Here is a 27,103-nt window from a genome sequence, read left to right on the forward strand (position 1 = left end):
AGACAGGAGGATCGCAGGTTCACAGCCAACCTCAGCTACTAAGTGAGGCCCTCCGCAACTTAGAGAGATCTTGTTGCAAAGTAAAGAATAAAAAAAAAGGGCTAGTGTTATAGCTTGGAGGTAGAATGCCCCTGAGTTCAATCTCCAGTGCCCCCCCCCAAAAAAAAGAAAGAAAGAAACTAAAGTGTTGATTCCACAAGTCAGCAGGATCATTAACTGAATAGCCAGAGGGCAGAAGTCACTGTCCTGTACCTAGCACCTGACTTAAAGCATGTGACAGAATCCACCAAAAGCCTCCATAGTAGAGCCCCATATGGACCTGGGTGGTAGAGCAACCCCCATAAAGAGGAGAAAGAGGTCACAGGAGACAGAGTGAAAAACTTTATTAACTGGTTTCAATGACAAAACAAGTGAATACACCTAAAAACGTGGACAGCATCTCCCCCCAGCAGCAGGCAGGGTGGGGGAGGTAGGAAGGGTAGACCTAAGGCTTTCCCCTCTATCCCCCAGCAGAAGTGGTACTCTAGGGAAAGGGCCAGGCTTCCTCCACCCAGCTGGGGGCCAAGAGATTTCCTCACTCAGGTAAGTCCAGGTCAGCAGCTGAGGGCAGCCAGTTGAGCAGCCAAAGGCCAGGCCAGGCCAGGGAGAAGATAAAGGGGGTCCAGGATGCCACCCCTCGAGGCTGACATCACCAGGGGGGTGTCATGGGCTGAGGATTCTGCAGATATGACATCACCACGGCAGAAATAGACAGCCTGAAGCAGAGGAGAGGAGTCAGTCCTGGATGATAGGCATGGATCCCCCCCTCTTACTCAGGAGCCCCACACCCAGCCCAGGCCAAGCCTCACATGAAGCTGCTCATCATCTGCTTAGTGTCCTCTGAGCTCCGGGAGTTGGCAAAGCTGATGAAGGAGCAGTAGACAGCAACCCAAGCACACCATTTCAGCTGGGGGACGGTGGGTGAATGGGTGTGTTAGGGTGGTGAGACATGAAAAGGAGCCCCAATATGCCACACCCCCAGGCACCAGTGATTCTTGGCCTTGTGCAGCTTGGACCTTGTCCATCCTGTCTTTTCATTCCCACTCCTTCACAGACTAGTCCAGGTACTGGGTTTTTGGTCCTAATGCCTGACCTACATCTCTGACCCCACCACATCCTCTCAGACTCCTCACATGTTAAGAACCCTGCCCTTTTTCCACCAGTCCCTTACAGGTAGCTTCAAAGCCTGGTTGCACTCTCTGGCCCTCCAGCCAAGTACAGATCCTGACCCGCCCCGGGCGATCTCAGGCCCCGCCTCCTCCGCTCCGCGGTCCCGCTCCTTCCCGAGCCCGCCGCCAGGGCTCACTCGCAGGCGGGGCTACGCCTGTGGGGAGAGCCCCGCCCACCTTAAGCATGAGGCCGCACATGCTGAAGATCATGCCCAGCAAGTTCATGTAGTCTGGCGTCGGGTCGTCCAAGGCCGGGTTATTCTCGCTCGGCGGGGGCTTGTACCTGCGACAGGATCAAGGGTCAGGGGCGCTCTCAAGTCCCGTCCCCGGGACGGCCAAGCGTGTCCCTCGGTCCTGACCGGCACCCAGAACCCAAGTCCCGTCGCCACGACAGTGGGGTCTTCACCTCAACACTTTGTTAGGCCTCCGAGGGTCCGACATATTGTTCGTGGACATAGCGAGTCCAAGTCCAGGTCGCTCCTCTTCCGCTGTGGGAGTAGCAGCTTCCGGTCTGGAAGTGGGGGGTGGATTTTAGAGTAACACCCGTAGTCCTCACGCTTCAGTTCCTAACCGCGGAGGCCAGGAACACCCCCAAGTGGAGGACAGAGAATGAGTAGATGCCAAGAAGAATTCCTTGAAAATTAGAAGGGGTCAGAGACTGAAAGCATATTTCAATATTCCCAGCCCTCCCCCAAATGTTGAAATTTTGAACACAGAAACGCGAAACTGGAAGTGGATCGTGGGGGACAAAAATAACATTACACCCAAGCATGGGTTTGTAAGGCTCGGAAGTCGGGATGCAGACTGGTAGTATGAGGCTGCGGGGAAGGGGGTCCGGGAGTGATGGCTTTCCCTGAGCCAAAGCCACGGCCCCCGGAGCTGCCTCAGAAACGGGTAAAGACGCTGGATTGCGGGCAAGGGGCAGTGCGAGCCGTGAGATTTAATGGTGAGCGTCCTCGTCTTCTTCCCGGGTCTTCCCGCCTTCCGAGGCCGGCAGCCCAGTAACCCCCGCTTGCTGTTCCCCAGTGGATGGCAATTACTGCCTGACGTGTGGCAGTGACAAGACCCTGAAACTGTGGAACCCGCTGCGGGGGACGCTGCTCCGGACGTACAGTGGCCATGGCTACGAGGTGCTGGACGCGGCCGGGTGAGCTGGGGGCCAGGCTGGGGTAGGAGCGCTGAGACCAGAATGAGAAGTCGACATTGACCTCTTTCTTGTCCTCCACTGACTTTCTCTTTCTTGTCCTCCAGCTCCTTTGACAATAGCAATCTCTGCTCTGGCGGCGGGGACAAGACGGTGGTGCTGTGGGATGTAGCATCAGGGCAGGTGGTGCGAAAATTCCGGGGCCACGCTGGTGTAAGTGCAAGCCTGGAGACTCTCACTTAGAGAACGCATGGTGGAGAGGACCCCATTAGCGCCTAGGTCGTGCTAGCTTTCATTATAGCTTTCCCCATATTAACACTCCACCAGCCACCACCACCACCTAACCCTGCCCCTCCCTGACCTCTACCATGTGCCCTTGCTTTACACTGCGAACCTTGCTGTTATCCCAACTCTGAAAGTCCAGCCTCCTCTGAATAGCAATTCCTGTTTCTCAGAAAGTGAACACAGTACAATTTAATGAAGAGGCTACCATCATTCTGTCTGGTGAGTTCAGGGGCCTGGGCAGGGGGCCCAGAGTGTAGTTGTAGAGCCCCAGACCTGACCTCACGATCATGCCCACTTCACAGGCTCTATTGATTCCAGCATCCGCTGCTGGGACTGCCGCTCACGAAGGCCAGAGCCAGTGCAGACACTGGACGAGGCCAGGGATGGCATATCCAGTGTGAAAGTGTCAGACCACGAGGTCCTGGCAGGGTGAGTGGATCCAGGACCCTGCCCCTCCTCAAGTGCTACTGAAAGCAAAACTACCTCTGGTTAAATTAGAATCTGCAGCTGGGTAGGGTGGCGCACCCCTGCAATTCCAGTACTTGGAAGGCTGACACAGGAGCTATCCCAGGTTCAAGGCCAGCCTCAGCAACTTATCAAGACCCTGTTTCAGTTTTTTTTTGTTTGTTTGTTTTTTGTTTTCTCTATACTGGGGGTTGAACCCAGGGGCACTCTACCTCTGAGCTACACCCCCAGCTCTTGTGTTTTTTTGTTTGTTTGTTTGTTTGTTTTTGCGGGTCTGGGGATGGAACCCAGGGGCATTTGACCTCCGAGCTACACCCCCTGCCCTGTTTTTTATTCTTTATTTTGAAACGGTCTCACTAAGTTGCGGAGAGCCTCACTAAGTAGCTGAGGCTGTCTGTGAACCGCGATCCTCCCGTCTTAGCCTCCCAAATGCTGGGATTACAAGCGTGTGCCACCACACCCAGCTTCTATTTTATTTCTTATCTTGGAACAGGGTGTAAGTTGCAGAGGGTCTCACCTAAGTAGCCATGAACTTGTGATCCTCCTGTCTCAGCCTCCCAGGTACTGGGATTACAAGCGTGCACTACCATGCCTGGCTTCCAGCCCTATTTTTTATTCTTTATTTTGAAACAGGGTATAAGTTGCAGAAGGCCTCACTAAGCTGCTGAGGTTGGCTGAGAGCCTGCAATCTTCCTGTCTCAGCCTCTCAAGTACCAGGATTACAAGTGTGTACCACCATGCCTGGCTCAAAATTTAAAAAACAAAATAGAGCCAGGCATGATGGTACACGCTTGTAATCCCAGTACTTGGGAGGCTGAGACAGGAGAATCACAGGTTTGAAGCCAGCCTCAGCAACTTAGGCCCTCTGCAACTTAGCAAGACCTGTTTTCCAAATAAAAAATAAAATAGGAGTTGGGTGTGGTGGCGCACAGGCTTATAATTCCAACATTTGAGAGACTGAGACAGAAGGATCGGGGTTTGCGGACAACCTCGGCTACTTAGGCCCTTTGCAACTCAGTGAGAGCCTGTTTCAAAATAAAAAGAATAAAAAAGTAGGGCCAGGGGTGTAGCTCAGAGATAGAATGCCCGCTGGGTTCCATTCCCAGTACCGCAAAAAAAAAAAAAAAAAAAAAAAAATAGGTCTGGAGGTATGGCTAGAAGTAGAACACCCCTGGGTTCCATCCCCAGTACCACAAAAACAAAAGACTGTGGATATAGCTTGTGGGTTCAATCCCCTGTAACAAGACAACCCCGGAACCCATGAATGTGGAGGGCTGACTGTCTGGTGGACGATCTGGAAAGCATGGAAAAGGGGGTCCAAGGGCTTGAGGAAGAGACTGTGGATCCTGGGTCCTGAGTCACCAAGCCATTGCCTCAGAATCCCACTTGTGCCCAGAATTGCTCAGAGGGCCCCCACCAGCTGGGAGTGAACTGGGAGAAGCGCTGAGGCTTGCCCCAGCCAAGGCTGCAGCTGGATCCACCCTCTCCTGCAGTTCCGTGGATGGCCGCGTGCGGCGCTACGACCTGAGGAAGGGGCAACTCTTTTCAGACTACATAGGCAGTGAGTGTGGCCGGGCTTGGGGGTCAGACAGGGAAGACAGTGGGGCAGTCAGCACCCTGGTCTCACCTGTGCCCATGTTCCCGCTCCCAGGTCCTATCACCTGCACCTGCTTCAGCCGGGATGGGCAGTGTACACTGGTGTCCAGCCTGGACTCCACATTGCGGCTTCTAGACAAAGACACCGGGGAGCTGCTCGGCGAGTGAGTCCCCCCAGTCCTGAGGCCCTCCCGCTCCCTCCCCTCCTCCTGCTGAGAGCCAAGCCCCTCTGCTCCTCCTGCCCCAGGTACACAGGCCATAAGAATCAGGAGTACAAGCTGGACTGCTGCCTGAGCGAGCGCGACACACACGTGGTCAGCTGCTCTGAGGATGGGAAGGTGTTCTTCTGGGACCTGGTGGAGGTGAGCCTTCCCTGCCACATTCCTACCAGGGCACCTGCCCCGCTCCTCTGTCCTTAACTATTGCTCCCAGGCCTAAAAAAGGAAGTAGTGCTGTGTATTGGAGCTGGGATCTTAAAGGGCATTCCAGACAAAAGGAACCGCATATGCTGAGGTCGAGGCATGGCACACACAGGTATGTCGGGAAGATTTTGGGAAGGGGATCGCAGCAGCACCCTGCAAATGCCATGCTGAGCCACTGGACTGACCCCTGGATGTGAGGAGCCAGCAGCAAGGTCTGACACTGAGCAACATGAGGCTGTAGTTCAGGAAACCTGAGCTACCTCCAAGCCAGGTGCAAAGCCTCAAGCCATACTGGGCGTGTCCCAGCCTGGTGGGGTGTTGGGCTGGGGACAGATCATCCTAACTTAGTGAGATCAAGATTACAAAACCTCAGGGAAAGAGACATCAGCACTGGGGCTCTGCCAACAGAATTCAGCTCTCTAAGAGGCCAGAGAATCAGGGGGAACTAAGATAGTAAGCATGTTCTGCCTACTTCTCTTGGGTCCCATAAACCAAAAGGATATTTTCAAGATGCAAAGAGGAACTGTGGTTCGCCTGAAAAAACATATGTTGTGCTGTGATTGGGGTGACAAGTAAGAGTCACTGGGGCTAGAGGCCCAGAGCAGCAAGACATGCTCAGAGCAGGGTGGTGGCCATGAATCGGTGGTCTCTGAACAAAGAGTGTAAAGGTAAGACCTGGGTAGAGAGATGTGGCGTAAGAAAGACCCTGAGGCCATTCGGCCTGAGCACTCAAGGACACGGCTCCTGGGGGGCCTAGCTTGAGCAGATGAGGTTGCACTGACCAGGAGGTCACTAGAAGCTGGCGGCCGGAGGCCAGGGGGAGGTAACTAAGGGCCTTGTTCTGGATCTTAGGGAGGGCACATCCTGGCCACTAAGAGCTGCTCCCTACCCCTCTCTCCACAGGGTGCCCTGGCACTGGCCCTGCCTGTGGGTCCCAGTGTGGTACAGTCTCTGGCCTACCACCCCACGGAGCCCTGCTTGCTGACTGCTATGGGGGGCAGCATCCAGTGCTGGCGAGAAGAGGCCTACGAGGCAGAGGGGGGAACAGGCTGAAGCCAGGGGACCCAGCACCAGGACCAAGGACCAAGACAGACTGCCAGAGACCATTTATTCCAGAGATGCTGCTGACCATGGAGTGGGAAGGGACTGGGGCTACAAGCAATAAATAGAGAAGGGGTAAGGCCTCCCCAGGGCTCAGCTGCTCAGTCCTCATTCTTCTCCGGCATGAAGGCATCTGCCTTCTGGGCAAAGGTTTGAGCCACCAGCAGAGGGAAGACCAGGGAGGCATCAGCATAGACCTGCAGAGGAGATCTGGGTGAGCCCTGCCCTGTGGCCACAGCCCAGAGGCCCCAGGCCCCCCTTAGACAAGCTGTCACCTTGACTGGCTGAGCATCCATCCGGATCTTGCCCCAAGAGACAGCCTCATCTGGCCGCGCACCTGAGTCCGAACCATCAAACTCCTGGGCTGTGTTGATGTAGACGGCATAGTCAGCCCCATTGCGCTGTGGGGAGGAGCAGGGCAAGCCTTGTCAACCAGTCACGGGGCAGACAGGCAAAAGGGCAGTATACCAGGACATTGGAACCAGTGTCCTGTTTGAAGGAACCCCTTGAAAAGTGCTTTGTTCCAGGAAAAATGCCTGACTCAAAGGAGTTGCTGGGCAAATAATGGGGAGTGTTACCCCAGAACTGACCTCCTAGGCAAACATCCCTAATCCAGAATGCTTCAAGCCAGGCGTGGTGGCACACACTTGTAATCCCAGTATCCGAGAGGCCAAGACTGGAGGATCGCGGTTCATGAACAGCCTCAGCTACTTAGTGAGGCTTTTGGCAACTCAGTGAGACCCTGTTTCAAAATAAAGAATAAAAAAATAGGGCAGGGGTGTAGCTCGGAGGTTGAATGGCCCTGGGTTCCACACACACACACACAGCTTCAAAATCAGCCAGTAATCCCGGTGCTTGGGAGGACTAGACAGGAGGATTGCAGGTTTGAAGCCAGACTCAGAAACTTAGTGAGGCTCTGTTTCCAAATAAAAATAGGCCTGGTACATGTTTGTAATCCCAGTACTTGGGAGGCTGAGACGGAGGATCACAGGTTCATGGCCAGCCTCAGCTACTTAGCTGGGCTCTCAGCAACTTAGTAAGACCTTGTTTCCAGATTTAAAAAAAAGCCGGGCGTGGTGGCGCACTCTTGTAATCCCAGTACTTGGGAGGCTGAGACAGGAGGATCACACAGGTTCGAAGCTAACCTCAGCTACTTAGTGAGGCTCTCAGCAACTTAGTGAGACCCTGTTTCCAAATAAAATATAAAATAGGTCTGGGAGTATAGCCCGGAGGTAGAAAGCCCCTGAGTTCCACCCCCAGTACCAACAAAAAGATAAAATAGGGCTGGGGGTGTAACTTGCAGGCTGAATGCCCCTGGGTTCAATCCCCAGCACCACACACACGCTTCAAAACCCAAGATTTTGCTGGGCGTGGTGGTGCTGCACGCTTGTAATCCCCTCACTTGGGAGACTGAGGATTGTGCAGAGATTGGGAGAGGAGGACTGTGCAGGTTCAGAGCCAGCTTCAGCCAGCTTAAGAGACCCTTTTCCAAATAAAATATAAAATAGGTCTGGGAGTATAGCCCAAATGTAGAAGGCCCCTGGGTTCCATCCCCAGTACCACCAAAAAAAAAAAAAAAAAAACAACCCAAGATTTTAAGAACTGCTAGAACACCACAGTGGGAAATTCTACACCTGGCCTTCTGTCACAGGTCACAAACTACAGGTAAGTTAAAAATACTGAATCACCTTCAAGTGGTGTGTATAAAGTATGTGTGAAACTAATGGATTTCAAGTTTAGACTTGCGTCCCATCTCTAAGATACTTCATTATGTATTGCAGATATACAAAATATCTCCAACTAGTCCAGGTGTGGTGGTGCACGCTTGTGATCCCAGCATTTGGGAGGCTGAGACAGGATCGTGGTTCACGGACAGCCTCAGCTATTTAGCGAGACCCTGTTTCCAAAATAAAGAATAATAAAATAGGGCTATAGCTCAGAGGTAGAGTGTCCCTGGGTTTCAGCCCCAGTACCTTAAGGAAAAAAAAAAAACACATATATCTCCAACTGAAACACTTCTGGGCCCAAACATTTCCATAAAAGATATTCTGGCCATGCGTGATTGCATGAATGTGCACACCTGTAGCCCCATCTCAGGAAGCTGAGGCAGAGGATGGCTCAGGGCCAGCCTGGCAACAGAGACCCTATTGCAAAAAGGAAAAGAAAACAGGTATTTAACCTGTCTTAATCCCCCCATCTGCTCAACAGCAGTTGCCGCTAACTCTATATGAAGATGCCCAAACCCAACCATCCCTTCCCTGCTCCACTCAGCCACCCAGGTTCAGCCCCAGCTCAAACTCAACTTCCCACAACCTGTTCTTCCTACAGCCACCAGAGGGCACTGATGAGTATCAGCATACACCACCACTTCTGAGCTAGGCCAGCCCTTCTCTTGCCCCACAAGGCCAAGCACACTGAGCAGAGGCCAACCAGGGCCACGCCACGCCCACTCCCCCTCTAGCACCTACCTCAGGCACTTGAGGGCCTTTGCACTGGCCGTTCCCTCCACCGGCAATCTTCCTGTGATAACCACATGGCTCCTAGGAGGGATCTCCCAAAACCTTTGCTCACACAACAGTTCCCCGAAGCCTCCCTCCAATACCCTTTACTGAATGTGCCTCTCTCTGTCATCCAGTTTTTTTGTTTTGGTTTGTTTGTATAAAGGGCATTCTACCTCTGAGCTATATCCCCAGACCTATTTTATTTTTATTTTTTCTTTTTGCAATACTGGGGATTGAACCCAGGGGCATTCTACCTCTGAGCTACACCCCCAGCCCTACTTTTTTTTTTTTTTTTTTTGGTGGTACTGGGGGTAGAACCCAGGGGCTTTCTACCTCCAGGCTATACTCCCAGACCTATTTTATATTTTATTTGGAAACAGGGTCTCACTAAGTTCCTGAGAGCCTCACTAAATAGCTGAGGCTGGCTTTGAACCTGTGTGATACTCCTGTCTCAGCCTCCCAAACGCAGAGATTACAAGCGTGCGCCACTATGCCCGGGCCCAGCCATATTTTACTTTTTACTTTTTTTTTTATGGTACTGGGGATGGAACCCAGAGGCATTCTACCTCCGAGCTACAACCCCAGCCCTATTTTTCATTCTTTATTTTGAAACAGGGTCTCACTGAGTTGTAGAAGGCCTCACTAAGTAGTAGCTGAGGCTGTCCACAAACCACGATCCTCCTGTCTGTCTCAGCCTCCCAAATGCTGGGATTGCAAGTGTGTGCCACCATGCCCGGCCTTATTTTTCACTTTGAAACAGCATCTCAAGTTGCTTAAGGTCTTGCTAAAGCTAGCCTTGAACCTGGGATTCCCCATTTCAGCCTTGCAAGTACTGGGATTACAGGCATGTACCACCATGCCCAGCTTCCAGCCATTTTTCTTTTTCTTTTTTCCTATATTGGGAATTGAACCTCCAAGCTACAGTCCCAGCCCTATTTTATTTTTTTATTTTGAAACAGGGTATTACTAAATTACAGAGGGCTTCACTAAGTTGCTGAGGCTGGCTGCGAACCTGCAATCCTCCTATCTCAGCCTCCCAAGTACTGAGATTGCAAGCATTCGCCACTACGCTGGCTCTTCTTTATTTTTTTGAAAAAGGGTCTAAGTTGAAGAGGACCTCACTAAGTAGCTGAGGCTGGCCACACACCTGCGACTTCCTGTCTTCTCCCAAGTACTGGGATTACAAGTGTGTACCATGCCTAGCTTTAAATTTCATTTTGAGCCAAGGTCTAACTCTGTTACCAGGCTGGTCTCTGTCTCAACCAGTCTTCCTGCTTCAAGGTTCCCAGCAGCCCAGATTACAGGCTCGTGTCATGGCGCCCAGCGAGCCTTATTTCTCCCGTTAGCAATTACTGCCTCCTGACATGTATGTCACTTGTTCTCTCTCCTCCTAGGGGAGTCCTAGGAGGGAAGGGACCCCAGCCTGTCTATCCGTGGATGTGGCCCAGGTCTAGCACACAGTGTGTCTTCACAGTGGGCATAAGTCCAACTCCCCCACACCACGCCCACTCACCATGAGGTTGGCATTGGCGATGTGGTGCTTGACCACGCCCCCACCCAGGATGATCATCCCGGAACGCTTGGCAAAGATGGCCTGTGTGTTGATGAGCCGCAGGTCTGAAGGAAGAGGCCATGGTCAGGCTTGGGACACAGCAGACCCTCTTTTCCCTGCTCCTCTGGGGCCCCAGCACCTCACCCTCAACGATGTCCAGGACCAGGCCAGGATTCTTATAGGAATGGAAGAAGATCATGTCGCCTAAGGAACCGTCTGTCAGTGCAGGGCTCAGCACCGGGATGTGGTTCTGAGGGAGGACAGAAAGGTCAGCAGAAACAGCTCCAAGCCCAGCGGGGCAGTTCGGTCCCTGTCTCCATCCCAGGAGCACCCTCCCTGCCTGAATGGGAGCAGGCTGCTTCATTTCTTTAGGCCTATTTCCTGTACTGTGAAACAAGGAGAAAACCCACAAAAGATATGTAGGAGCCGGGCATGGTGGTGCAAACAGCATTTGGGAGGCTGAGACAGGAGGATCATGGTTCGTGGACAGCCTCAGTTACTACTTAGGCCCTCCGCAACTCAGTGAGACCCTATTTCAAAATAAGAATAAAAAATAGGGCCGGGTGTGGTGACACACGCTTGTAATCCCAGCATTTGGGAGGCGGAGACCGCAGGATTGCAGTTCGCGGTTTGTGGAGAGCCTCAGGTACTTAGCAAGGCCTTTCACAGCTCAGTGAAACCCTGTTTCGAAAAAAAAAAATAACAGGCATGGGGGTGTAGTTCAGAGGTAGAATGCCTCCTGGGTTCCATCCCCAGTACAAAAAAAAAAAAAAAAAAAGATCTGTAGGAAGGTATCTGTGCTTAGCAAGCAGTCATTTTTGTTCCTTTACAGACTCAAACTTTGCAGCTTCTGAGGAGCAGGGTACCCTGGGCCAGGTCCCGGGAGTTGCCAAATGCTCTCCTAGATCGTGGAGGACCACAGCCAGGATATTAGGACCACCCATTCAAATTCAACAGCTGTGTGACTTCAGACAAACTACTTAAACTCTCTGTGTTTAAGGCTCATCACCTAAGTGTGGGAATGCTGGGCACAATAGCAGCGACTTCCCAAGTGGCTCTGAAGATAGGTTAACACATGACAAAGCCCAGGAACTCTGTCGCCACCCAACCCCTCACCTTCTGGGCCCAGTAATACACCGACTCTGGGTGGTTGATTTCCTTGCCAAGCCGGGCGATCATCTTGGAAGGCGTCCACTTCACACCCTACGGGGGAGAGACATTAGTATCAGCCCACATTTCCCCCAACTCCACCATGCTGGTCCCCTCAAGCCATTCCAGACCCACCTCACCTCTGTGTTCTGCTCCAGCACCATCTGGTCCAGAATGGGCATCAGCCAGTCCTCGAACTTGCAGTAATTGTCATTGGGCACCAGCAGGTTCCCAATCCTGGGGACGGGAGACATGTGGGCATTAGTCCCTGGGTCCTTGGCCCAGCTCCCCTGCCTGGCACGAGGATCCCCACCTGTTGATCCCGTTCTCTCGGAGCTCCTTGCCCCTCAGACTGAACTCGCCCAGGTATGTGGGCGCCAGGCACTTGATGAGATCCTCCTCCACGCCGCCAGCCGTGGTCACCAGTACATCCACCTGTGGCCACAAGGCAGCGAGGTGAACGCTCGCGCTGGTCAGGACTCCTAATATCAGCCCTCACTCAGCTCCTCGCCCTCTCCTCTGCACCAGAGCTCCTCATCTCACTTAAATGCTGAATAATCTTATTGCTGGTTGACCCAGATAGACCACAGCTATAGCCCCATCAAGCCCCCACCATGTTATGCTGCACAAGGTAGCGAATAGTTTCACGGATGCCTGAGCTGATGAGGTTGGATGTATAGCCCAGGAAAATGGTGCAGCCAGTGAGTGGGCGGCGGCTCTGGGTCAGGTCCGAATGCTGGTCTTCATCTTGGGACAGCGGCTCCAGCTTCTTCTCTATCTAGTAGGAAGGGACGGGGCACATTAAATCCTGGCTCCCATACACCAGCCCGATGACCCCACACAGGTTCCAGAGTCAGATTCCTCCTCTTGGCCTTGCCCTTTTCTTTCTTTCTCTCCTTTCTTTTCTGTCTCTCCTTCCTTCCTTCCTTCCTTCCTTTCTTCCTACCTTCCTTCCTTCCTTCCTCCCTCCCCCTTCCCCTCTCCCTCTTCCTCTCTCTCTCTTTCATGGTACTGGGGATGAAACAACCCAGGACATTTTACCTCTGAGCTATACCCCAGCCGTATTTTTTTTTTTTTTTTTTTTTTAGAACTGGGAATTGGCCTGTAATCCCCACCTTTGGGAGGCTGAGACAGGAGGATCACACAGGTTCAAAGCCAGCCTCAGCTACTTAGTGAGGCTCTCAGCAACTTAGTGAGGCCCTATTTCCAAAATAAAAATAGGTGTCTGGGAGTGTAGCCCAGAGGTAGAAAGCCTCTGGATTCCACCCCCAGTACCACAAAAAAAAAAAAAAAAAAAAAACTACTTCTAACAGAGACCAAGGAATGTCCTCTATGTACTCTACTCCTTTCCCAGTATGTATCTCAGGGAACACATTGAGATTTTGCCCTTTCATTAATCAACTAATTTAATTATTTATTATTTTGGTGCTGGGGATTGAACCCAGGGACATTCAAACTCTCAGCTACACCCTCAGCACGTTTCATTATATATATATATAATTTTTTTTTGGGGGGGCAGGTCTGGGGATGGAACCCAGGGACATTGGACCTCTGAGCTACACCCCCTGCCCTATTTTTTATTCTTTATTTTATTCAACACCTTAGTGAGACCCTGTTGCCAAATTAAGCCAGGCATGGTGGCACATGTTTGTAATCCCAGCATTTAGGAGGCTGAGACAGGAGGATCGCGGTTCATGGACAGCCTCAGCTACTTAGTGAGTCCCTTTAAAACTCAGAGAGGCCGTTTCAAAATAAAGATAAAAAATATGGCTGGGGTGTAGCTCAGAGGCAGAATGCCCCTGGATTATATACCAGTACCAAAAAATAAATAAATAAATAAACTTTGCTTAAGCTTGCAGCAGAATGGTTCTGGCTATTTTTTCTAAACTAGCTAAGAACAAGAATCCATGGTGACATCTCAAAGGGTTACAAGCACCACCAGAAAAAAAAGGGGGAAGGGGGCTCACTAAACTGACCTCGAACCTGCAATCCTCCTGTGTCACCCTCCCACGTGCTGGGATTACTGGTGTGCACTACCCACACCCGGCTAGACTTTCTCCTTTTATAGCTCAATTTAATTCTTTTTTGGTCTTTTCATTTTTGGTCCTGGAGGTCGATTCCAGGTTGCCCTCTTTTTTTTTTTTTTTTTTTTGGTGGTGGTGGTACTGGGGTTCCTGGAAGCCCTTCTACCTCCGGGCTACACTCCCAGACCTATTTTTATTTGGAAACAGGGTCTCCTAAGCCAGTGCGCGCGGCTGGCTTCGAACCTGCGTGATCCTCCTGTCTCTGCCTCCCAAGCGCGGGGATTACAAGCGTGCGCCACCACGCCCGGCTCAGGTTGCCCTCTTTTAGGAATCAGCATCTTTTAAGGTCTAGCTCCCTTTCCAGGCGGGAAAAGCAAATCCAAGTTCAAGCCGCGCCCTGATTTAGGTTTCTCCTTCAATTCTGTTCCATTTCAGAAATCTGTAAATTTGCCTAGAACCTATCTCCTATACCCCACCGCTCCTAATACTGGGATTTAATTACTGCTGGAACGTCCCTTTCCCTGAACAGAAACTCCCGCCAAGGACAAGCCCGCCTCCCTCCAGCTATTGGGCTGCTCCAAAAAAGGCACACCCCTTTTTCCCCCGGTAGGTCCCGCCCTCAAGGTTGCCATTGGTCCTACGAGGCGCCACGCCCCTCCCCGGCCCAGGAAGTCCCGCCCTAAGCCTCACCATAGCGTTGACTTGCTGTACGGCTCGCCCAAAATTGGTTGCCTGGAAGCCAGTGGTGCCGAAGGCCTCCAGGAGTGCGTGGTAGTCGACGCCGCGGCTGAAATCGTATCCCCGGACCTGGGCGCTCTCGGGCGGCAGAGGCGAGCTGTGCTTCAGCACGGCGGCCACCGCTGCTGCGGGCGCCTCCCCGTCCGGAGACCCCTCCATGCGCCTGCGGCCCAGCTTTCGGGTCACAGCCGCCCCGGGCCAGGCCTACGGCGGCCCGGCACGCACGTCTCTCCGAGAGCACAGGAAATACTGCTGGGGAACCCTGCCTCCCCCCCCCCCGGGAAACAGGAAGTTGCTTTGTCACATGACTCGGTCCTACCTATAAGCTAGGGCGCAGACTTCTAGGCGCCGAGGGTTGATACTACGGAAGCCCCAAGGAGGCACTATTTCTTTTCGCGTATTAGCTTCACATAAATGAAGATTTATTCCTACTTTAATGCCCCCTGCTGGAAACCCGCAGTTTTATACGGTGCTTGCCCATAAGCCCCTAACCCTAAGGAGCAACAAAATATTTCTTTGGGCAGAATTTAGGTCAGCAGGGAGAATCCGTTTCAGCCTCTCTGAGCCTCTCGTCAAATGGAATAGTAATTCCTATCGGCGCCCTTCAAGTTTCCACCTACTGTGCAACCCCCATTCTTCCTTCCCCAACAGCTGGGTGAAGGATCTCCTTTGGGATGTAGGTCAGATATCCTCCCCTAGCTAGACTGTGATGCCCCCATGGGGTCTGTAGCGCATACACACTCCTTACCATACGCAGGGGCCCCCCTTATTTCCTTATAGTAAAGGAAAGGCTCTATGTGATTTAATGGTAAATGAGACCAAGAAGTGAACTCTGCCATCTTGGAGACCACGGTATGATTTGGGGATATAACAGCAGTAACCAGGCATGGAGACACACACCTATAATCCTAGTACGTGGGAGGCTGAGGATCTAAGGTTTGAGACCAACTTCAAATATTTAGCAAGACCCTATTTCAATATAATGTCGTTGTTATGTGTAGTACTGGGGATGGAAACCAGGGGCTTTCTACCTCCAGGTTTCACTCCCAGACCTATTTTTATATATTTATTTGGAAGCAGGGTCTCATTAAGTTTTTGAGAGCCTCACTAATTAGCTGAGGTTGGCTTCCAACCTCTGTGGTCTTCCTATCTCAGCCTCCCAAGTACTCAGATTACAAGTGTGTGCCATCACATCTGGCTTTTTTTTTTGAAATAGGGCCCAGCTGGCTGTGGTGGTGCAAGTTGTAATCCCAGCATTTAGAAGGCGGAGACAGGAGGATAACAGTTCACACATAGCCTCAGCTACTTAGGCCCTTTGCAACTCAGTGAGACCCTGTTTAAAAAATAAAGAATAAAAAGTAGAACTGGGGGTGTAGCTTGGAGGTAGAATGCTCCTGGGTTCCCTCACCAGTACGGCAAAATAATAAATAAAGAAAGCTGGGTGTGGTGGCTCACGCTTGTAATCCCCGCGCTTGGGAGGCTGAGACAGGAGGATCACATAGGTTCAAAGTCAGCCTCAGCAGCTTAGTGAGGCTCTCAGCAACTTTGTGAGACCCTGTTTCCAAATAAAATATAAAGTAGGTCTTGGAATGTAGCCCAGAGGTAGAAGGCCCCTGGGTTTCATCCCAATACCACAAAAAAAATAGGGCTGGGGGTGTAGCTTGGAGGTAGAACACTCCTAGGTTCAGTCCAAACACACATACACGCACGCACACACACACACACACACACACACACACACACACATATACACACATGCAACAAACAAATAAGTGAGCAGGGAATATAGCTCCGTGGTTGAGTGCCCCTAGGTTCAACCCCCAGTACTGGGGTGAGAACCAGGGTGTGTGTGCTAAGGACAGAGGCAGTCCTGGGAGCTGGAGTCGGGGTGAGCAGGATACAAACAGGCACCATCAGCATAAGCCAGGATAGTTATCTGTGGGGAGGGTCAGGCAGTGTAGACAGAAAGCAGGAAGGCAGGGTGGGGCCTGAAGCCAGGTTCACTCCATGTCATCAGGGGATGGCAGAGGCTGGCAAAGGAGGCCTGGTGAGGATGTGGGGACAGTTAGCAAAGCACCCAGCAGGTCAGAGAGGCCTCGCCCCTACTCCCCAACCAAGCTGCTCATCCCCAGGGGAACGGGGTTGGGGGGGGGGCACATGAGGCCAGCTCAGCGGGTGGGCCTCCTGGGGCAGGGACCCCCTCTGCTGAGCAGCTGCTGCTGTTGCTGCTGGTGACATTTCACTGGGTCCTGACTTCAAAGTCTCTGCAGGGGTGGGAGGGAGGAGAGGGCTGGAGAGGGGGAGGGAGCCAGAGCAGAGCCACTGCGGAGGATCAGGCAGCCAGGGGCTTCAGGACTCCTCAGCCGAAGTACGTGACGGGTCCAAGAGCAGTGGCCTCACCCGCGGCTCCCAAGGGGACAGGGCAGGAGGCGTAGGGGCCCCTCGGGCAGCCCTGGGCTCGGGGTCTGGGGCTAGGTCCACTGCTCACAGCCCCGCTCATCCTCCCCCAGATGTCTAGCAAGGTGGCTCTCGGCAGTGACATCGGACAGGCCCGCCGGGCCGTAGAGCAGCTGCGGATGGAAGCGGGCATCGACCGAGTGAAGGTGAGGACTGCGCTGAGCGAGGAGGGCATGCAGGTGGGCGCACCTGGGTGGGGGGACAGGTAGACACCCAGGTCTGGCTGTTGGATTGGTCTGCAGGTATCCAAGGCAGCTGCCGACTTGCTGCAGTTCTGCACGGAGCAGGCCAAGAGTGACCCCTTCCTCGTGGGCATCCCAGCTGCCACCAACCCCTTCAAGGAGAAGAAGCCCTGCGCCATCCTGTGACCCCACAACAATGCCACCCCCATCCCCCAACAGCCCAGGAGGCCCCAATAAATATGAAATGATTCTTCCTTGGGGCAAGGCTTGGTTGATCTGAGATGGGGGTCATGGGAATGTCTGGAGGCTTGTGGGGCTTGCAGGCATGAACCCTCCTCCCTCCTCCACCCACCTCCAGGGTCACAGCCACAGCAGCACGCACAGCCTGGAGCCCTAGACAGAAGAGCCCACACCCCAGGCCCTCCAGGATGGCCTGAGAAGGTGCCTACTGGTGTTGAGACTTGATCTGGGCTCAGGTTCCCCTCTACACACCACATGCAACTTGCACACAGAGGACACCACCGTAGACACAGGCACCACAGCCTTCGGGACTCCCTCTGACATACAACCTCCGTGCAGCAGCAGCGGGCTCCTGCACCCAGCTCCGGGCTGTCTCTTCTGCCCCGTCCCTCGTGGCATGCAGAGCCCACACTCCAGGCCAGGCACTGGTACAGCACATACGGTTTATTTTTCCTTTGCTCTCAACGTGGTGGGGGAGCATCCAAACCAGGAACAAACAGGAGCCCAAGGGTGGGGAGCAGCCCCCTGGGTGGGCCAGAACCGCAGTGTCACCAGACGCTACGTGCAGCCCAGGCACCCCACCTGGCCACAGCCAGGCTCTGTGTACCCCAGGCCCATGGGGCAGGGGCAGAGGCAGCACCAATAGAGGAAGGTCCCCCAACAACAGAGGCCGAGCCTGCCAGCCGGCAGTGCCCAACACCCACATCCGTGTCTGCCTGCTCAGGCCTGCAGCCTCCACACCTCCAGCGACACGTTCCCAGAAGCCACCACCATGTTAGCCTGGGCACAGACCTGCAAGAGGAAAACCAGAGTGAGGGTTGGCCCCTGGGCCAGCCCTGCAGGCACCTGGGGCAGGGTCTTACCCCGTTCATCATGTTTGGGTGGCTTCGGGTGTAGATGGTCCTTGGTGGGTCTGTGGGCACGTGGACCTGTGAGGGACAATGGGCATCGATCAGAGGTGAGCCCCTGGGAGGTGGGAGAACCCAGGAGGCCCTGTCCTCACCCGGATGGTCTTGTCCGTGGATATGGTATATAAGGCCCCCAGCGAGTGCTTGATCCCTGTGATTTGAGACTTGTGGCCCACGTCGAAGGACTACAGGAGGAGGGGCATGACACTCAAGCAAGGCTCTCCCACGGCCAGCCCTCCCAGACCACCAAGGGACAAGGGCAGGAAGGAGGCCCAGGGTGGGGGGTAGACGGGCACAGCCAGGCACCCCAACAGACCCGGATGAGCTGGAAGCCACCATTGCACTTGGCGAAGACTTGCAGCAGGCCCTGGTTGTCGCCAGTCCAGAGCTGAGGCTCCAAGTAGGACATGCAGAGCAGGTAGGAGTCCAGCTGGGAGAGGGTACAGAACAGAACAGCTCAGGCGGACTGGCCAGGCCGCAGCCCAGGCCTGAGAACCCCAGGGAGGGGAGAGGGAGGGGGAGGGCAGGGGAGGGCAGGGGAGGGCTCACCCACCTGCAGACGCTGGAGGACCCTGTTGGCCCGCCGGTCAAACACCACAAGGGTGTGGTCCTCGCTGCCCGTGATGATGTGCCTGTCCTCGGCCAGCAGGGCCAACACAGCGCTGGAGTGCAGCTTCAGGCTCTTCAGTTCAACTAGGCCAGCTGGGCAGGTGACAGGCCGGGGAGGAGGGGGACCTCAGAGGCCCTCGAGACCACCAGGCCCACATGAGGATCCCCGCTCCCCTCTGCAGGGCCTCTGACCAACTCTAGGAACCCTGGGCCTCTGCCATGCCACCCTTCCTTCAGCCCCACCAGCTCCTCTCAGTACAGAACCAAGCATCTTATCCCCCACTGGGATCCATGCTCAGCTCTGCCTGGAGTGCCCAGTGGTCCTTTAATTCCACAAAATAACAATAAATAAGCCAAGAGTGGTGGTGCAATCTTTAATCCCAATACTTGGGAGGCTGAGACAGGAGGATTGCAGGTTTGAGGACAGAGGAAAGCTTCAGCAAGTAGTGAGATTCTCATCAACCTAGTAAGACCCTGTTTCAAAATAAAAATTAAGCCTGGTATAGTGGCACACATTTGTAATCCCAGCATTTGGGAGGCTGAGACAGGAGGATCACCGTTCGAAGACAGCCTCAGGTACTATTTAGTGGGGCTCTTTGCAATTCAGTGAGACCCTGTTTCAAAATAAAGAATAAAAAATAGGGCTGGGGGTGTAGTTCAGAGGTAGAATGCCTCTGGGTTCCATCCCCAGTACCACACACACACACACAAAAATAAAAAATAAAAATAAAAATAAATAGGGCTGGAGATGCAGCTTGGAGTTAGAATACCTCCAAGTTCAATCGAGTACCACACACACACACACACACACACACACACACACACACACACACAGAGAATACATAAGCCACAGAGGAGCCACGTGCGGTGGTGCATTGCTTGTAATCTCAACACTCAGGAGACTGAGACAGGAGGATCCCAGGTTCTCAGCCAGTCTCAGCTACTTAGTGAGCCCCTCTACCACCTAGTGAGACAGTTTCAAAACAAAGAATAAAAAAATAAGCCAAGTGTGGTGGCACATGCTTGTCATCCCAGCATTTGGGAGGCTGGGATAGGAAGATCACGGTTCACAGACAGCCTCAGCTACTTAGTGAGGGTCTCTGCAACTCAGTGAGACCCAGTTTCAAAATAAAGAATAAAAAAATAGCCAGGCGTGGTGGCGCACGCTTGTAATCCCTGCACTTGGGAGGCTGAGATAGCAGTATCGCACGGGTTCGAAGCCAGCCTCAGCTACTTAGTGAGGCTTTCAGCAACTTAGCGAGACCCTGTTTCCAAATAAAATATAAAAAAGGTCTGGGAGTATAGCCCGGAGGTAGAAAGCCTCTGGGTTCCACCCCCAGTACCACAAAGAAAGAAAGAAAGAAAGAAAGAAAGAAAGAAAGAAAGAAAGAAAGAAAGAAAGGAAGGAAGGAAGGAAGGGCTGGAGCCAGGCGTCGTAGTGCACTCTTGTAATCCCAGCATTTGGGAGGCTGAGATAGCAGGATTGTGGTTCACGGCCAGCCTCAGCTATTTAGGCCCTTTGCAACTCAGTGAGACCCTGTTTCAAAATAAACAGGGCAGGGGGTGTAGCTCAGAGGTAGAATGCCCCTGGATGTCCCCAGTACTGCAAAAAAAAAAAAAAAAAAAAAAAATCTGGGATGTAGTTCAGAGGTAGAATGCCCTTGGGTTCCACTCCCAGTACTGCAAACAAATAAATAAATAAATAATAAGATAATAAGCTGCAGAGAAGGCTCGTGTGCCAACAGCATGCATTCTAGTTGTTTTTTTTTTTTTTTTTGGTTTTTTTTTTGTTTTTTTTTGTTTTGTTTTTTTTTTTGTCGTACTGGGGATGGAACCCAGGGGCATTCTATCTCCAAGCTCCAGCCCTATTTTATTCTTTTTTTTTTTTTTTTTCTTTTGGTGGTACTGGGGTTCCTGGAAACCCTTCTACTTCCAGGCTACACTCCCAGACCTATTTTTTTTTTATATTTTTATTTGGAAACAGGGTCTCTTAAGCCAGCGGGGCTGGCTTCGAACATGCGTGACCCTCCTGTCTCTGCCTCCTAAGCGCGGGGATTACACAAGCATGCGCCACCACGCCCGGCTTTTATTCTTTATTTTGAAACAGGGGCTCACTGAGGCTGGCTGCGAACCTGCGATCCTCCTGTCTCAGCCTCCCAGTGCTGGGATGACAAGCGTGCCCACCAGGCCTGGCTCACTCTAGACCTTTTATGTGAACTAACTTATCTAGTCCATCTATGTTATTATCACCCCTCCCTAAAGCCCTACAAGGCCAGCGGTGTTACGGTGATTCAGGGGCGTGCGTGCGTGTGTGTACGTGCGTGCGTGCGTGCGTGCGTGCGTGCGTGCATGCGTGTTGCCAGAGGTAAAATCCAGGGTTTCTTACTATGCTAAGCAGGTGCTCTAACACTGGTCTATACAGTCACACAGCACGGAAGTGGGGGAGTCAGGATTCCAACCCAACCTCAGGGGCCACTCAGGGCTCCTCTACACCTCAAGCTTAGTCGCGTGTGCAGCCCCACCCACGCCGCTCTTAGGAGTGAGCACCTGGCTCACTGCCTGTTGCCCCAGACAGGCTGTGAGGCCTGGGCGCCTCCTTCCCCAGCGTGGTCTGCAGGCCCGAGATAGCCCAGCTCTCCCATCTGAGATCCAGGACTCCCAGCCCACCTCTGGGGTCGTAGATGGTCACCTTCTTGTTGTAGGTGCCAGCCACCAGGATGTCAGGTAGGTAGGAAAGGCACAGCACCGCCCCCTTCTCCCTGGGGACAACAGACCACAGGGCAGGGCAGCAGCCAGGCAGCACCCTGCCCCCCAGGGCCCCCCATCTGGGTCCCTTCACACTTTATCTCGCCGAACTGCTGCCCGTCGGCCGCCATGTCCCACAGCTTCACGGTGCTGTCCCAGGAGCCGGAGCACACACGATGGTCCTGCGCTGCCAGTGACCACACCCAGCCCTGCGGAAGCAGGCACTGCAGTCACATGTGGCTGCCCACCCAGAGGGCTCAGGGCTGGCTCTTCCCACAGCCCACGGGGCAAGGCTGGGTGGACTTTCCTGTTTTGGCACATGAGGGTCAGAGAGGTCAACAGATTCACCCAAAAGCCACACAGCTTTTTTTCCCCACTGAAGTGTGTGCGTGTATCACTGGAGATTGAACCCACGGACATTGACAAAATGGGCAGGGGAAAAAACAGTCCCTAGCCAGGCATGGTGGCACACACCTGTAATATTAATCCCAGTACTTGGAAGGCTAAGACAGGAGGATCACAGGTTTGAGGCCAGCCCTGGCAACTTTGTGAGACCATCTCAATAATAAGAGCCTCAGCAACCTAGTGAGGCCCTTTTTCAAAACCAAACAACAACAAAAAAGACTTGGGGTGTAGCTCAAAGGTAGAATCCCTCTGGGTTCAATCCCCAGTATCTATCTATCTGTCTCTCCCTCTCTCCCCCTCCCTCCCTCCCCCCTCCACAGTCCTTGTATCCATAGCTAAAACACCCAGAATTCTGGCAATTGATTGGCTTATTTCTCACCAAATCCTGAGGAGGGTACTGTAATGTATCCCTGGATGAAGAGTGCCCAGTGGCCCTTCAATCCCACAAGATAAGAATCACAAGCTCAAGGACGGACGTGGCAAGTTAGCAAGACTCCCAGCAACCTAGAGAGATTCTGTTTCCAGATAAGAAACAGTATAGGACTGGGGTATAGCTTGGTACTACCAGATGCTGTTTTTTTTTTTTTTTTTTTTTTGTGGTACTGGGGTTCCTGGAAGCCCTTCTACCTCCGGGCTACACTCCCAGACCTATTTTTACATTTTTATTTGGAAACAGGGTCTCCTAAGCCAGCGTGCGCGGCTGGCTTCGAACCTGCGCGATCCTCCTGTCTCTGCCTCCCAAGCGCGGGGATCACAAGCGTACGCCACCACGCCCAGCCAGATGCTGTTTTTTAAATAAATAATTTTTTTTGGCAGATCTGGGGATGGAACCCAAGGGCATTCGACCTCCGAGCTACATCCCCTGCCGTATTTTTTATTCTTAATTTTGAAACAGGGTCTTACTAAGTTGCAGAGTAGCTGAGGCTGTCAGCAAACTATACCCGATCCTCCTGTCTCAGCCTCCCAAATGCTGGGATTACAAGCGTGCTACACCACGCCCGGCTCCAGATGCTGTTTTATACATGATTCAACTGAGGCACAGACTTGAGTCTTCTCCCCAAGATCACACAGCCAGGATGTAGCAGAGTGGAGATGTGAACACAGTATCAGCTTGTCAGCCATGGACCTGATCCACCTTAACGACTGGTAGCGGTACCCTTCATAGCCACTTCTCATGAAAGGAAAGTTAAGCGGAGTCTGGCTGATCCCAAAGGGCAGCCCTACAATGCCCACACTGGGCCTCTTGAGGTACACCTGGCCCCTACTGTGGGCCAAATCCTGACATTAGTGCATGTTTTTGTTTATGCATAGTTAATCTCTATTCATCCACATCCTTACTGACCACTGCAAAAAGAAGAAACAAAACCAGAGAATCAGGCATCTCAGCCAAAATCACACACCAAAACCACATTGCAGGATGAGATTCGAATCAATGCCCACGTTACATGCCTCAACCCCTTGCCGGCCCTCACCTTGTGGGTGCTGTTGTGTCTGGTGCCCAAGGTCTTGACCAGAACATGGCTGGGGTCTGCCCCCAGCTGCCGCAGGTCCCACAGGTTGACATTGCGATCTCGGGAGCCCGACAGACAGAGTGCCCCATCCTGGAAGGAGAATAAAGTGATGTTGTTGCGGCTCCTCTGGACCCCCGCTGGTCCTCCACTGAGCTCCCCTCACCTGGAGCAGCAGCACTGTGTCGATGCAAGCCACATGCCCATCGGAGAGGCAGAAGTATTCAGCCCGGCGTCCATCATCTGCCCACTGGGCCAGGTGCTGTTCCAACTCAATGCAGGCTGCTGGCCAGTCAAAGTCCTCCTCTGTGGGATATCACGAGCAGGGTCCGCAGTGGGCACCAGCTGGCAGAACTCACCCCTGGCTTCCTGAGTGCCCAACCCACACCAGCTTTGAGCAAAACCTACCTGGATCCCTTGCCCTACCAGAGCCAGCCTAAGCTCTGATTGGGAGCCACTGAACTCCCAGTAGGTCTAGGACTACTCCTCACCCATTTACAGAAATAGGGCCTCAACACCACCTTTCCAAGCCTCATCCCCCATCCTAAGCTGAGGGGACAGAAGCCTTAGGACTTTGATATCCTTACCCTTCAATCCTCATACTGGGGTCATATAAATAATCCTTCTTGCCTCAGCCACCTAAGCAGACCCAGGCAAATCTTTCTCAAACTACTCTTTGTAAACCAGGATTTGCCAAGATACAGAACCCAAAGGGTTGGGGCTGAAGCTCAGAAGTAGAGCACTTGCCTAGCATGTGTGAGGCCCTGGGTGCCATCCCTAGCACCAAAAAAAAAAAAAAAAAAAAAGGGCAAAGACCAAATGACAGAAATTTTAATGGGTTGGATGGCAACAACTTGAGATTTACTGATCTAAGATTCCACTACCCACACCCTGCACAATCAAAGCTTCCAGATGAGGGTAACCAACCATCTAACTTCTTACTCATGTTGACTCAAGACAGTATCTCAGGCTCGATAATATCAATTGAAGGACTCCACACTGTCTTCTCCCACAAGGGCCAATGAACTTACTGCCTAAGATGACTGACTAGACCAAGGACTTGAAGTTCTGTGGTAGTTGGGGTCAAGGATCCCAGCCTCTAAGCCTCAAGCTATCTTAAGTGTTGCGGGGTCTGGACTATAGATTCCCAAACTTACTGGTTTACCAGCCCATTTCCAAGAGGGGGGAAAAATCTACTCAGTGCTCTCTTGGGAACTTCTACTAACCACTTGTATTTATTCAGTTGCCTCAATTGCACTAAAGTCCACTACCCATTCTCTGATTATTCCAGCATCTCCACCCAAGGCGCAGTATTTATTGGGGATTCTGGAAAACTATGCTAGCCTGGATCCTGAGTGCTGGCCTCATCCCTCTTGGGTTAAGGTTCTAGGGGACAAAGTCTTTATCACCAATTGCCACCTCCACCTCAAGCAATACACAGAGTCTGAGACTTACTCTGAGTCCCAAGCACTTTAAATCCCAGGGTTACCCCCAACCAGGGATGGAGTGCCATCAGATGCCAAGCCTGAGGTTAAGGCATCCCAGAGACCCAAGTGTCTGCGTCTTGTTCCACTCACAGGTCATAGGTTTTGGCGACACCAGAAACACCTTAGGCTCCAGCCTGATTCCAGAACAGACAAGCCTGCTCCAGAAGCTGTGCCTACAGCACCCCCACGAACCTCTACCCCACCCCAAGCCTGACCTAGGCGGGCGTCCCCGATTCCCGGGGCGCGCGCACCTTCCACCACGGGGTAGGGCGCGCGTACGCGGCGCTGCACGCGTAGCCTCCAGGTGACATGGTCACGCACAAGGTCGCTCAGCGCGTGGCACACCCGCGGCAGGACATGGAGTACCAGGCGCGCATCCAGGTAGGCGCAAATCTCGAGCAGTATCTCCGGGGGAAGGCTCAGCAGGCCCGGCACACCGGCAGTTGGGACCTTTGTCGCCGCCCTTGGCTCGGGGGCGCCGCGAGACTCGGCGGGCGCAGCTAGCACCGAGGCGCGAGGGGGAGCCAGCCCGGGTTTCGGGGGGCTGAGCACGCGGGCCACGTAGGCCTCGGCCTGCGCGTCGGGGTCAAGCTCTGGCTCCGGTTCAGAGTCCTTGTCCCAGACGCCAGAACAGTCGCACGACCCTGGAGGAAGCTCCATGGCGACCGGGTGGGCGCGGCCGGCGCAGCCCTGTCAGCCGCCAGCCCCGCGTCCTGTCTCCTAGGCAGCGAGGACACCTTCCGGCGCTGCCTTATGACGCTAGCAGACCGGAAGTGGGCGGTTCCGAGGGAAAGTGGAAAGGCGGCCAAGGCCCGCGTGCTAAAGGGGTAGTGTTGGGCAAAAGGGTCGGTACCCGCATTTTCACCATAGTGCTGGGATTGAACCTAAGGTATTCTACCTGAGCTACACTTCTAGCCGGATTTTATTTTGAAACAGGGTTAGCTTGAAGCAAAGTAGAATTATCTCCACCTTGCCTAACAGATGTTCAGAATAAAACTGGCGACCAGAAGTACTTTTATTGTGGTACTGGGGATGGAACCCAGGGGCATTCTACCTCGGAGCTACACCCCCAGCCCTATTTTTTATTCTTTATTTGAAAACAGGGTCTCACTGAGTTGCAAAGGGCATAAGTAGTTGAGGCTGGCCACGAACCTGCAATCCTCCTGTCTCAGCATCCCAAGGGCTGGGATGCACCACCACACCTGGCCTGGCAAAACATTTTTGAGACAGGGTCTCACTAAATTGGTCAGGCTGGACTCCACTTCCCATGCTCCTGCCTCAGCCTAAATTAGGATTACAGCTACCCACAACCTCCACCAGTGACTTCTGTTTAGGTAATGAAGCTTCTTCAGGGGCATACTACCTCCAAGGTACGCCCTCGACCTCATTTTATTTGGAAACGGTTGTGCTAGGTTGATCAGTCTCACTGCTTGCTGATACTGCCTCAAGCTTGTGATCCTCCTCTCTCAGCCTCCTAAGTACTAGGATTCCAAGCTTGCTGCGAGGCTGGCTCAATTACTCCCAGAGGCCCCATGCATCCCATTTCTACAGATCCACACATCTCCGCCACTACCAATCCCAAGAACACAGTAAACTAGAGACCATGGGTTTCACAAGAAACTGATCTTTACTCAACAAAGTTCTACACAAGTGGAATCTCACGCCACCTCGGCGCCAGTTCCCAGCACAGCACTGTAACAAATGGACAGACCTGGGAGCCTGCAGGGAAAACAGGAGAGGGAGGGACTTGGGGAAACAGGGAGGACTGTGGATCAAGGCCAGTCTGGGTCCACAGCTCTGGGCAGGGGAAAAGCTGAAACTTGAGAAGCTGAAACTTCGTTGTGCAAAAACCAACCAAAAATAAATTAAAAAAATTAAATAGCTTTCTTTAAAAAAAAAAAAAGGGGGGGGGAGGAAAACTAGAACCAGGCTCCCCTTCCCTGAAGGTGGTTGGAGGCCCCCATCTTGGACAGAATGAGGGTTACCAATCCCATCAGACAGCCAATCCATCTACACACCCCAAGTCTCAGTGGAGGATGCTCCCAAGAATTGGAATTACCAGAAATCTAAATGGTAGTTTAAAAAAACCTTTTTACAAATGGCTTCCAGAGACCTGCTCAAGTTTTGGTGGCTTGGTGGCAGGGGTTGGGGGGATGACTAGCTGAACTATGGAATGTGTACTAAGTACCCCTTGGAATAGAGGCAGGGCCTGACCCTGTCCACAAGACACTGGGCCAGGGTGGGGGTGGGGTTCAGGGCTTTGGAGGGATGGATGAAGCAGACTCCAAGATGCAGGCCTACAGTCAAACCCCAAAATACAAGGTACCCCCAAAATAGAAAGCAGAAAGAAGGAAAAAGGAAAAATACTAAGGGGGCC

The 27,103-nt window shown here is 52.8% G+C and overlaps 5 protein-coding genes across 6 annotated transcripts; 2 read left to right on the forward strand and 3 right to left on the reverse strand.

Annotated features, from left to right (window-relative positions):
- Positions 1-688: 688 nt before the first annotated feature.
- WDR83OS (WD repeat domain 83 opposite strand) lies at positions 689-1,664 on the reverse strand (the record flags this gene model as incomplete). Its single annotated transcript, XM_080715281.1, has 4 exons — positions 689-755; positions 849-946; positions 1,386-1,491; positions 1,615-1,664. The coding sequence occupies 4 exons, from the start codon at positions 1,662-1,664 to the stop codon at positions 689-691; spliced, it is 321 nt and encodes a 106-aa protein (XP_080571407.1).
- A 387-nt stretch (positions 1,665-2,051) lies between these two features.
- On the forward strand, positions 2,052-6,173 carry WDR83 (WD repeat domain 83; the record flags this gene model as incomplete). Its single annotated transcript, XM_080715673.1, has 9 exons — positions 2,052-2,154; positions 2,235-2,355; positions 2,460-2,565; positions 2,808-2,856; positions 2,940-3,066; positions 4,596-4,663; positions 4,754-4,862; positions 4,946-5,060; positions 6,024-6,173. The coding sequence occupies 9 exons, from the start codon at positions 2,052-2,054 to the stop codon at positions 6,171-6,173; spliced, it is 948 nt and encodes a 315-aa protein (XP_080571799.1).
- A 149-nt stretch (positions 6,174-6,322) lies between these two features.
- On the reverse strand, positions 6,323-14,344 carry DHPS (deoxyhypusine synthase; the record flags this gene model as incomplete). Of its 2 annotated transcripts, XM_080715789.1 has the most annotated exons (9): positions 6,323-6,418; positions 6,497-6,622; positions 10,236-10,339; positions 10,419-10,524; positions 11,391-11,477; positions 11,564-11,660; positions 11,737-11,858; positions 12,037-12,201; positions 14,138-14,344. In XM_080715789.1, 9 exons carry the CDS (start codon positions 14,342-14,344, stop codon positions 6,323-6,325), a joined length of 1,110 nt encoding a protein of 369 aa, XP_080571915.1. The 2 variants fall into 2 exon arrangements, with proteins under 2 accessions (XP_080571915.1, XP_080571916.1); XM_080715790.1 differs by lacking the exon at positions 10,236-10,339 and having other exon boundaries at positions 6,497-6,585.
- A 2,351-nt stretch (positions 14,345-16,695) lies between these two features.
- Positions 16,696-17,010, forward strand: GNG14 (G protein subunit gamma 14; the record flags this gene model as incomplete). Its single annotated transcript, XM_080715906.1, has 2 exons — positions 16,696-16,788; positions 16,885-17,010. The coding sequence occupies 2 exons, from the start codon at positions 16,696-16,698 to the stop codon at positions 17,008-17,010; spliced, it is 219 nt and encodes a 72-aa protein (XP_080572032.1).
- Positions 17,011-17,784: 774 nt separating this feature from the next.
- FBXW9 (F-box and WD repeat domain containing 9) lies at positions 17,785-25,386 on the reverse strand (the record flags this gene model as incomplete). The annotated part of the gene is made up of 10 exons (XM_080715957.1): positions 17,785-17,856; positions 17,928-17,993; positions 18,068-18,157; positions 18,289-18,402; positions 18,526-18,674; positions 21,249-21,340; positions 21,423-21,535; positions 23,204-23,332; positions 23,406-23,545; positions 24,978-25,386. 10 exons carry the CDS (start codon positions 25,384-25,386, stop codon positions 17,785-17,787), a joined length of 1,374 nt encoding a protein of 457 aa, XP_080572083.1.
- Between the last annotated feature and the right edge of the window lie 1,717 nt (positions 25,387-27,103).

The sequence above is a fragment of the Muscardinus avellanarius genome (assembly GCF_963383645.1).
Source record: "Muscardinus avellanarius genome assembly, chromosome: 18".
Taxonomy (NCBI): Eukaryota; Metazoa; Chordata; class Mammalia; order Rodentia; family Gliridae; genus Muscardinus; species Muscardinus avellanarius.